Source organism: Lipophrys pholis (assembly GCF_963383615.2).
Source record: "Lipophrys pholis genome assembly, chromosome: 23".
Classification (NCBI taxonomy): Eukaryota; Metazoa; Chordata; class Actinopteri; order Blenniiformes; family Blenniidae; genus Lipophrys; species Lipophrys pholis.
Genome location: NC_137645.1, coordinates 6,543,995 through 6,554,915, shown reverse-complemented (window position 1 = coordinate 6,554,915; position 10,921 = coordinate 6,543,995). Strand labels below are relative to the sequence as shown.

General features: G+C 44.8%; 1 protein-coding gene across 15 annotated transcripts; it reads left to right on the top strand.

Moving 5' to 3' along the window:
* Nucleotides 1–646: 646 nt before the first annotated feature.
* On the top strand, nucleotides 647–10,717 carry stat1a (signal transducer and activator of transcription 1a). Of its 15 annotated transcripts, none has more exons than XM_080493056.1 (24): nucleotides 647–796; nucleotides 2,053–2,180; nucleotides 2,565–2,709; nucleotides 2,785–2,880; nucleotides 3,157–3,243; nucleotides 3,381–3,459; nucleotides 3,543–3,786; nucleotides 3,860–4,018; nucleotides 4,204–4,296; nucleotides 4,396–4,455; nucleotides 4,528–4,548; nucleotides 4,715–4,805; nucleotides 4,902–4,943; nucleotides 5,433–5,522; nucleotides 5,604–5,702; nucleotides 5,779–5,914; nucleotides 6,646–6,701; nucleotides 6,781–6,872; nucleotides 6,967–7,106; nucleotides 7,883–8,071; nucleotides 8,155–8,230; nucleotides 8,309–8,405; nucleotides 8,789–8,827; nucleotides 10,044–10,717. In XM_080493056.1, the coding sequence occupies exons 2-24, from the start codon at nucleotides 2,053–2,055 to the stop codon at nucleotides 10,071–10,073; spliced, it is 2,289 nt and encodes a 762-aa protein (XP_080349182.1). In that variant the 5' UTR covers nucleotides 647–796; the 3' UTR covers nucleotides 10,074–10,717. The 15 variants fall into 15 exon arrangements, with proteins under 15 accessions (XP_080349182.1, XP_080349179.1, XP_080349174.1 ...); XM_080493053.1 differs by having other exon boundaries at nucleotides 6,778–6,872; XM_080493060.1 differs by having other exon boundaries at nucleotides 664–796; nucleotides 2,050–2,180; nucleotides 3,160–3,243.
* The last annotated feature ends 204 nt before the right edge of the window (nucleotides 10,718–10,921 follow it).

The following is a 10,921-nucleotide window of genomic DNA, read 5'->3' as shown; positions in this document are numbered from 1 at the left end:
GACTAGAATAAAACATGGGTGATGGGAATTATGTATGAAATAAATAAAACAATCCAAGTCAGCTGTTTATACATTGCTATATTTAGTAACAATATGTCATCTCTCCAGGGACAGTTATGATAAATAAATGGAAAAGGTGTATTTTTATCATCACTTTCCTATTATTAACGCTATAAAACTGGTTGATCAATACATTTGTATTCACGAGACATTAATTGTATTTTTTATATATTTCTTTTTTATAATTCGAGCATAAATTCAGCCTTATAATTGACCACGTTTATCTGATTTCTTAAGTTTCAGTTTCAGAGTTCGGTCCACTCTGAAGCTTTCGGTTTCTTTGAAAACACGTGGTCACTCTCTGCTGTTCTGCCCGTTTGTTTTCCTCCCTCGACTGGCACCGCTACTTCTCGTTCAGTATTTGTGAATACCTGTTCACGCGTGATATGGACATTTACAGGAATCATAAAGGGTGAAATATATATACTAGTGTGATATTTCGAACTTAAGAATAGCTGTTAACGAAAAAATTATATGTTTGCTCGCTGTTGTGGGGATGCTGGACAACTGACGGAATGGCCATTGTTCCGTGGCGCTGATTGGCTGTGACAGGGAAAGGGGCGGGAATACAGTGAGCAGTCTGAGCACTGATTGGCTGCTCATGTTTCCGGACAGTGGGCTGCGTATAAGCTAAGTTGTGTTTATGACATTTAGTGGCACAACTTCGGAGAAACCCTCCTTATCTAACAAAACTCCGTTCGTTTGAGAGATTATTCACATCTCCTAGATATAAAGGGTAAGTTTAATTACTGGCTGTCGTAGCGGTGTTGTAGAGTAATGCTCGCTTTTTGTTCTTGTCATGTGGAGCAATACTTTACGTTGTTTCCTCAGAAAACTGCTTGTAAGGCTCTTATATTGGATATTTATTTGGATAACGTGTCACTTTGCCTGCTATTTACCAGCTGCCATCGCTTATATGAACGCCGAAGTCTCACCTGGCGTGTTTATATATAGGTGAACTGTTAATTATTTCTTTATTCAACACAGGTGGACGATGCCAATGTAGAATGTTTTAAATAGCCAAATATTTGAATGGAGATTCGTTAATCAGCATGAGGCTCCAGAGGAGGGAATATCTTCGACTATAAGGTTTTCAAATTGCATCATGAATGTTGGAAATTTTAGAATCAGGTACAAAAACTGCTAAAATGTCAAAATTGTCTTAAAAAGCTGAAAAAAGAAGGTTGAAACCTCTAGAATTAGATCCAAAAACAGCTGATAAGGTAATAAAATGTGCACTTTCCTGAATTGTAATAGAAACTTAATAAATGCAGTTTAAAACTTAAGAGTGAGGAAGGTGAAACTCAGGAAGACTTCATGCAACATCCCAGTGTTTTGTTGTGGCTGACCGTCATGGGAAAACAACATCTTCCACTGATGATAAACATGCAGCCTCGTAGGTGTCCTGCAAATGTGCTGCCTGAGAAAACATAACTTGGCCTTTCACCTCCGAACAAATTATTTACGTCATCAAATCCAGCCAAAAAACAAACTTTATCCTTCTGCACATAGGATGTGAGTTGTTTTTGTTTCAGGTGTGCAAATCCAGATTGATTCTTGGAGTCAGACATCAGAAACATTCAATCCCCGGACTCTTTTAAATTTCATCTTAAAGCTCACCTTTTTAAAACAAGCATATTCATTTGTCTACTGCAAATGGCCGAATGTCTTTTTGTTTTAACAGCTACTAATATATTTTTACTTGTTTTTAACTGCATTTTTAACATTTATTATTATTATTATTATTATAAATTCCCCTAACACACTTGTTTCAATTACAGTGAACAACTGAAACTTATCTTTCTTCTCAGCTATTCGTTTCATACAAATGACAATATAAACGTGTATTTCTTTCTCTGTATTCTGGATTTAATCCTCAAGACAAGACAGATGTTCACTTTTGACATTACGAAGTTTTCCGATCATAACCAGATGTTGCAGGTTTCACTTTTCGCTCGTTATGAACCTGTAGCTGTTCTCCTCCACCAGAAGATGGCGCAGTGGTGCCAGCTTCAGATGCTGGACGGGAAGTACCTGGAGCAGGTGGACCAGCTGTACGACGACTCCTTCCCCATGGACATCAGGCAGTACCTGAGCAGGTGGATCGAGAGCATCGACTGGTAAGACCGAGCGCCCACGTTTAAAAAGTTATCTCTTAGGATGTATACTGGGGCTGCAGCGGTGGAGTACTCTGGTACTCGAGTATCCTCACGACTATTCCATCAAGTGTGTCCATCAGTGTCAAACAGTGATAACATGAGGAAATTCAAATGACAATGACAAATGATGGCAGGAGTGTTGCGGTGGATCAAATAAACTTGTAATCTATTGGTTACCATGGTGACGAATGTGTTGTTGTTGCTCTACCGAGTGCCGTTGTAGTTTTCGGTCCCGGCGTATGACATTCTGTTTGCTCGCAGCAAAAGTACACAGTACCAAAAGAGCGGAATTACTTGCAGAATCGTTGCAGCACTGATCCCCCCCCCCCCCCCCCCCCCCCCCAGGGACACGGTGGCCTTCCAGGACTCGTTGGCCACGGTTCGGTTCCACGACCTCCTGGCGCAGCTGGACGACCAGTACAGCCGCTTCACGCTGGAGAACAACTTCCTGCTGCAGCACAACATCCGCAAGATCAAGAGGAACCTGCAGGTGTGAGCAGCGACCTGGAGCCCCGCCGGGCCGGACCACTTTTAATGTGACTTATCAGAGTGGTTGTCTCTGCAGGACCGCTTCCAGGAAGACCCCGTCCACATGGCCATGATCATCTCCAGGAACCTGAAGGAGGAGCAGAAGATCTTGTGCACCGCGAAGAGCATGGAGGTGTGCGAAGATAGAAAGATTATTGTGAAGAAGTTAGTTTAAAGCCCCAACACAATGTGCCGTTTCCATGGCAGAGTCACGAGTGAAATCTTCTGCTCGTGGCTCTAATCTGAACATAAACGCCACGGCGGCGAGGCTCCGTCCATGTTGATGTTCAGGCTCTTAAACTTCACGTCGGGGTTTAGTTCACAGTGTGACGGGCTGCGACTTGATAAGATTGTTAACATCGGGAGGCTCCAGACCAAAGAGTAACTGTGCTGCGGTGCCTGTGTGCAGCAGGAGGGTGAAGGGACGGTGTCGACCATGGTGGTGGAGAAACAGAAGCTGGACAACAAAGTGAAGGAGATGAAGGACCGAGTCCAGGTAATGTGGATTCCCTTCTTCAGCTGTTCTTCAGCTGCTGCTGGTTTTTATTGACCGGTCTGGATGTTGGATGTGTTGGGTGGCCAGAGGAACTGTCTCCTGACTCATGTAATGGGTGAGGTTCTCTGCCTTTCCAGGTGGTGGATCAGAACATTAAGAACCTGGAGGACCTGCAGGACGAGTACAACTTCAAATACAACACGCTGAAGAACCGAGGTGAGGAGAACGGCTCCCGCTGCTGGAGAACGTTTATCTCGCCGGGCCGCGTCGACTGAGGGGTCTTTGGGTTCTCCCCGCAGAGAACGAAGTGAACGGGATGTCGCAGAAGGAGCTGGAGCTGGAGAAGATGACCATCGGGAGGATGTGCTTGGATCTGAAGTCCAAACGTCAGGAGGTGGTGGTCCAGCTCAGCGACCTGCTGAACGCCACGAACTCGCTGCAGTCCGACCTGATCTCCGAGGAGCTGCCCGAGTGGAAGCAGCGGCAGCAGACCGCCTGCATCGGGGGGCCGCCCAACGCCTGCGTGGACCAGCTGCAGAACTGGTGAGACCCTCCTCCTCCTCCTCCTCCTCCTCCTCCTCTCTGGATCACCACCCTTCCTCTCCCCCTCCTGCAGGTTCACCACGGTGGCGGAAACCCTCCAGCAGGTCCGGCAGCACCTGAAAAAGCTTCTGGAGCTGGAGCAGAAGTTCACGTACGACTGTGACCCCATCACACAGAAGAAGGCTTTTCTGGAGACCCGAGCGCTGGAGATGCTCAAGAACCTCCTGAGCAAGTGAGGGACACACACACACACACACACACACACACACACACACACACACACACACACACACACACACACACACACACACACACACACACACACTGTACTGCAGTCTCATGACAGCATTGGATTTTTTCTTTTTCTTTTCTTGTGTGTGTGTGTGTGTGTGTGTGTGTGTGTGTGTGTGTGTGTAGCTCCCTGGTGGTAGAGAGGCAGCCCTGCATGCCGACCCACCCGCAGCGCCCCATGGTGTTGAAAACAGGCGTCCAGTTCACAGTGAAGCTCCGGTAAGAAACTCCAATCCGCCGCTCTCGCTAACAAGTTCCAACACGAGGTTCGTTTGAGTGAGTCGGGATTCAAACCCCACGTCTCGTGTCCTTGTGCAGGTTTCTGGTGAAGCTGCAGGAGTTCAACTACCAACTCAAAGTCAAAGCCCTGTTTGATAAGTAAGTTCATCATTGTAGTTTTCAGCTCGAAATCAAAATGAAGGCATGTCTAACGTATCTTTTGTTTCTCAGGGACGTCACGGAGAAAAAAGGGTGAGTTTTTCTACGATAATTAAGATTTATTCTTATTTAAGTTCATACAATCTTGGAATTATCAGATGAGTGAGCATCGTGATGAAAATGCAATACCAGTTTCCACCACCAGATGGTGTATTGAGGTTTGTTTTTAAAAAAAATTCATTTGTACTTTCTCAATCAGGTTACGAAAGTTTAACATCTTGGGAACAAACACCAAAGTTATGAACATGGAGGAGTCCAACGGGAGTCTGGCAGCAGAGTTCAGACATCTGGTGAGAAACGTTAAACGTTCTGGCTGAAAACCGACCGAGCCGCCGTTTCCCAGCTGAACAATAATTCAATCCTCTCCTCACGGTTTCTCCACGCAGCAACTCAAGGAGCAGAAAGTGGCAGGAAACAGAACCAACGAGGTCAGAAGCTCAGAAACGTTTTTTTTCCTTTAAATCACAGTTGAGAATTTTTCAATATTAATGATACTTAAATTATAGTTTTTCTCTATTACTGGTACATTATTATTATTATTATTATTATTACTTTTGAACTATTTCTGGTGTTATAATTCTACTTTAAACTATTACTGGTACTTTAATGATACTTTTTAACTATTACTGATGCTTTGATGATAGTTTTTCAATATTACTGCTGATTTATTGAGACTTTCTAACTATTGCTGAAACCATATTTATAATTTTTCACTATTACTGGTGCTATAATTACACTTTTTAACTATTACTGATACTATAATGATACTTTTTTACTCTTACGGGTACTTAAATGATACTTTTGAACTATAACCGATACTTTAATGATTCTGTTTAACTATTACAGGTACATTAATGATACTTTCTACATGTCATCGTGGCTAAATGATGTACTTAATGATCTCATGTGTCGTTCAGGGTCCGCTGATCGTCACCGAGGAGCTTCACTCTCTCAGCTTCGAGTCGGAGCTGCAGCTCAACCAGTCGGGACTCGACGTCAAGCTGGAGGTGAACCGAGACGCCGAGCGTCACCCGATCTGAGTGAGACGGATCCTTGACGCCGCCGGTTTCCCTCCTCTTTTCCCGCAGGCCATGTCTCTTCCCGTGGTCGTCATCTCCAACGTGTGCCAGCTGCCCAGCGGCTGGGCCTCCATCCTCTGGTACAACATGCTCACCACCGAGCCCAAGGTGAGCGCGCTGCGCGGCGGTGAAGCGGCGGCGCCGGGCTGAACCCGACTGACGTCACCTCTTCTCTTCCCATCAGAACCTCAAGTTCTTCCTCTCGCCGCCGCAGGCCAAGTGGTCGCAGCTGTCCGAGGTGCTCAGCTGGCAGTTCTCCTCCGTCACCAAGCGAGGCCTGAACCAGGAGCAGCTCAACATGCTGGCCGACAAGCTGCTCGGTAACAAACTGCAGCAGATGATCAAGTTTACAGGGACGAGGAAGAAGAAAGAAATCCTGAGGGCCTGAAAATGCCGTCGTCTGTTTTCTTCGTCGTTTCTAATGAACTCGAATGGGAGGAAATTTGTGTGTTGGCGTCACACCGAGGCCCCGAGTGTCTAAAGTATAAGTCTGACTGCTTTAAAACCCACGTAGACCAAAAGACAATGAAGTTTCCTCTCAAGAAATAAGTTTGTTAAAGTTTAGCCCACATTGTGGGATCTTTAAAAGAGTTGTTTCCCAAAGCGTTGGTTGAATCCCTCGTCTCCCTCCCCCTCGATGACATCACTAACTGCAGCTTGGGACAACGTTGTTGTGCAATTCTACGCCCAGTATTGCGCAACACGGTGTCAATCGAACTGTTACTGGTTCACCTTCATGTCCTGGCTTTCAAAAATAAAAGCCCGAGACTCCTTCAGAATAAAAGTCCCGGTGTGTTATGAAGAGAAAATTTGCATTTCCAAAAATGAATCCAGTTGAACCTCATGTTTTAGTAGCAGTTTGATTTAACATGTTTCATTTGTTCCATTGGATCTCGTGTCCATTTTGAAGAGTAAAATTCATATGATAATAATCCAGATTAGTGAATTTTACTGGTCCTGAGGAGAAGCAGGTTGAGTTTCTTTGATGTGACTCACCTCAGCCTGTCATCTGCTGCACACCTTCACCTTTTTCACTGATTTTCCTCCGCAGGCGCCAGAGCCCAGAGGAACCCAGACGGACTCATCCCCTGGACCAAGTTCTGCAAGGTGAACAAGCGGCTCCATCCAACACTCTGTTTGTCCTTTTTGGTTTTGTTTTGATCTCCTGTGCTTTGCTGTGCAGCAGAGTGCCAACGAGAAGGCTTTTCCTTTCTGGCTGTGGATCGAAGGAATCCTCGATCTGATTAAGAGACACCTCCTCTTCCTGTGGAACGACGGGTAAGAGCCGCCGCCACCGCCACCGGCTTCCTGTCCGGAGGATAAACCGACGGAGTAGAGGGAGTGAGGGTCTGAACTTGTTGTCTGCGTGCAGCTCCATCATGGGCTTCATCAGTAAGGAGCGGGAGAAACACCTGCTGAGCGACAAGTGTCCCGGAACCTTCCTGCTCCGATTCAGCGAGAGCAGCAAGGACGGCGCCATCACCTTCACCTGGATCGAGCACGACATGCACGGTGAGGAGGAGGAGGAGGAAGATTAAAAAGGGACTGCAAACATTCCTATTCCGCAGCCATTTTTATTGCTGTTTTTGAATGTTTTTGTAGCTTATGTTTTAATTTTTCAGCTTATATTTATGAATGGAAAGTACAATACATCTAAAATGTATTAAAACGTGTTTTTTCTTCAACAATGTTGCTCAAATGATATGATTATATAAAGTATATTGCTTTTTAATTACTCTCACAAGTAGAGTTTATCCAGAAAGTTACTCACCCTCATGTACACGCACTACTACACACCTCTAAGTAGAATTCATTCATGGATTGAGCGCCACCGTCATAGTCTGAAATAACAACAAATGCATCCATCTTGAGTGAATCATATCATTAGATAAACGAAGCATTACAACCTGTTTCTGAACATACGAAGTGAAATCAAACAGGCATTTTCCATTCAAAGGCAAACAGAACTTCTACATCCAGAGAAAGGAACAGAACTCAGAAGCCATTAATGATCCACTGAGGACATCTTGTGGTCAAAATAAATCACTACACCCTGATTTCCACTGGGACCCAACAGAAGGAATGTTGCTGCAGATCAGATCATTTAAACACTTTGATGCAGTTTAGATTTAGAATAAAAAAATTTTAGGGATTCTTTTATACCAATTTTAGACCATTTTAACGGAAATGCAGCGCAGAAGAGAAGGTCCACATTAATTTGACCTTGCTATTTGGTTAATAAAACCAACCGTGTGTGTGTGTGTATGTGTGTGTGTGTGTCCGTCCAGGCAAGCCGGTGTTTCACTCCGTGGAGCCGTACACCAAGAAGGAACTGACCGCCGTCTCGCTGCCCGACATCATCCGCACCTACAAGGTGATGGCGGCCGAGAACGTCCCGGAGAACCCGCTGCGGTTCCTCTACCCCAACATCCTCAAAGACAAGGCCTTCGGGAAATACTACGCCAAATCCTCAGAGGGTGAGACGCACGGCCGATTCTCCGTTTGAGGTGAAAAAAAAACCCCAACGACTCTCACTCATGGCGCCTGTCTGTCCCCGCAGCCTCGGAGCCCATGGACGTGGAGGACAAGGAGAGGAGCGGCTACATGAGGACGGAGCTCATCTCCGTGTCCGAAGTGTGAGTAGACAATGGTTTTCACTTATAGTGGGGAGATTTCACCGTCAGGACGCTGATGACAGTCGATTCCTTTGGCAGGCCGTCGTCCAGGATGCAGGACAACATGATGCCCATGTCTCCGGACGACTACCGGGCTCTGGAGCGGTTCGTGAGTCCAAAAGACATCGACGACGTGGTGAGTGTCTGCAGCGCACTCCACTGCACTTCCTGTTTGTGTTTTTGTTCTTTATGTGAATTGGTACTCGGTAGTACCGACGGAATTCGGTCAGTACCTAGAAAAGTACCTAATTCAGTACCCGTCCCGAGCCACTAGTGGGTGCTGTTGGTTGTTTTCGTGATGAAACCACACACACACACAAGCGAGTCACACTGACTAAATACATTTTATTCTCAGAAAGAAAAACAACAGTAATCATGAGTGAGTTACTAACATCCACACTGGTGACCACAGAGGTTGTTTAGTTTTTTTTAGCCACAATGTTTGTTTGTTTGTTTTTGTGTGAGACGTCCGTCCAGCTTGTACATGTCGCTTTGTCTTTCCACTTGAACTGCTTTCAGGCCAACAATCTGATGGATTTTCCACAGTTTGACGTTCAGGTACCTCCAGCGCTCGTCTGCATGTTTCCTCTGGTCGCTGTCAGACCCAAGACACCCGCCGCACTTTTTCCTCTGTACGAGAGACACTGCTGCATGCTTTTAACTGTCCCGTGTCCCTGTGACGCCTAACAAACTGTGTGTGTGTGGCTTTTTAAGTTGATCGTTTGACTGTTTAACACACCTTGAATCGAGACGTTTTCCCTTTAGTAAAGTTGAAATAAGCTTCGGACTCATTTTAATGTTTCTTCGAGGCGGATGTCTTCATTTCAGTCCCAGTTTGATCTGGTTTTAGTCTAGTTTTGGACCATATTTGCATAGTTTGGAGCGATTCTTTAGAATATTAGTTATCATAGCGATGCAGACGACACGCAGATCTACATTAGAATGTCCCCAGGAGACCATGGTCCCATACAGGCACTGGGTCGGGGCATTGAGCAGATGAATGAGTGGATGTGCCAGAACTTTCTTCAGTTAAATAAAGACAGTTTGAGGATGCAGATGATTCAGAACTCTGCTGATAAGAGTCCTCACTAAGACTAAGGAAGTAGGTCACATCACTCCAGTTCTGAGGTCTTTGCAGCGGCTCCCTGTTTATCAGAGGAACAGATTTTATAATCTTGCTGCTGGTCTTCAAAGCCTTGAATGGTTGAGGACCAAAACACATCAGTGAACCAACTAAACCACTCGGGTCATCTGGACCAGGTCTTCTATCCGTTCCCAAAGTCAGAACCGAACGTGGAGACGGTGCGTTCAGCTTCTATGCTCCACACGTCTGGAACAAACTCCCAGAGAACTGGAGATCAGCTGAAACTCTCAGCACATTAAAATCAAGGTCGAAGACTCACCTGTTCTCAGCTGCCTTTCAATTACTTTAAGTCTTATTTTAACTCAGACTCTGCACTGTAACGTTTCTGTTTTTAATCCTTTTTATTCTTACATTCTAATGACTTCCTTTTAATGACTTTAAAAATGTGTTTCCGAATGTGTTTTTTATCTGCTGCTTTAATGTGTTTGTGAATCACCTTGTTGTTGAATGATACATTAACCCTCCTTGCTTTTGCTCGTGACTCCGGTTGCAGTCTTGTTTTGTCGCGTTCGAACCAGGAAGTCACGTCTTCGTCGGCATGATTAATCCCCGCCTGCCCTCCTTTCACCGCCTGCGTCGCTTCTCCTTCGCACGGTGGATTAAAGCGCTGTGTGTCTCTCCCCTTTACAGATGAATTCAGAGTTTCCGGATGAAAACTGAACACGTGGTTGAACGAACCTTTGCTCAGAGGTCAGATGTGACCGTGAGACGACCCGGAGCTCCGCCATTAATGTTTTGAGGACAACATAACTGTAATACTTCAAGTCTGCACTTTCAGCTCACAGAAAGCTTTGGCGGAAGTAGAAAACGTTTTCCTTTGGCTTCTTCTTGTAGGGTCACTCTGCCCCAATATGAGATTTTACATTTCTTTGAATTTTAAAACTTCTTGCCTACTATAACACCTGTCATCTGCAAAGACACACAAAACAAAATCTGCTGAGTCGTTAAAAATACTGCAAGAACGTCGTGAATTTATTTACGTGGGAGGAGGGGCAGAAATAAACGTTCTATTTTATATTTATAAAAAAACAAAAACACACTTTATTCCATTGCCTGTGAATCAAAGCTTAAATTGACAAGAGAAACGAATACAGTGGATTAACGATGATTCATGAACACGATGCACAAGAGTCCAGGAGCACGAAGTCTGGCTATTAGTTGATACTGGAGAAAATTGTTAAATGTTGAGCCTGAAATAAATATCACCCGATCGTCTGTGAACATGTCGCGCTTTGTGCGTGCTGTCGGTTGCATGCTGCTCGTGTTTTGATGTGACAATAAAGGTCTAAATGTGAAAGAAACGGAATTTGACTCGAGTGCAAACTTTTGTTACAATATTATGTCCAAAAAGTACGAAAAATGTGTCATTCAAAGTCAAAATGTAGACAAATGTACCCTGCAGATGGAGTTCTGTTATTTCTCTAAAGGTATAAAATCTCAATTAATTCTAGAAAATGCCAGTGAAATCAAAACAAACCATCCAAACTCCTATTTTGGCATCAGCATGA

Excerpts from the sequence above, each read along its gene's own strand:
- stat1a (XM_080493053.1), top strand. The coding sequence starts at position 2,053 with ATGGCGCAGTGGTGCCAGCTTCAGATGCTGGACGGGAAGTACCTGGAG. Across the intron at positions 4,019-4,203 it reads CTCAAGAACCTCCTGAGCAA|CTCCCTGGTGGTAGAGAGGC; the intron begins GTGAGGGACACA and ends GTGTGTGTGTAG. Across the intron at positions 6,702-6,777 it reads CCTGGACCAAGTTCTGCAAG|CAGAGTGCCAACGAGAAGGC; the intron begins GTGAACAAGCGG and ends TTTGCTGTGCAG.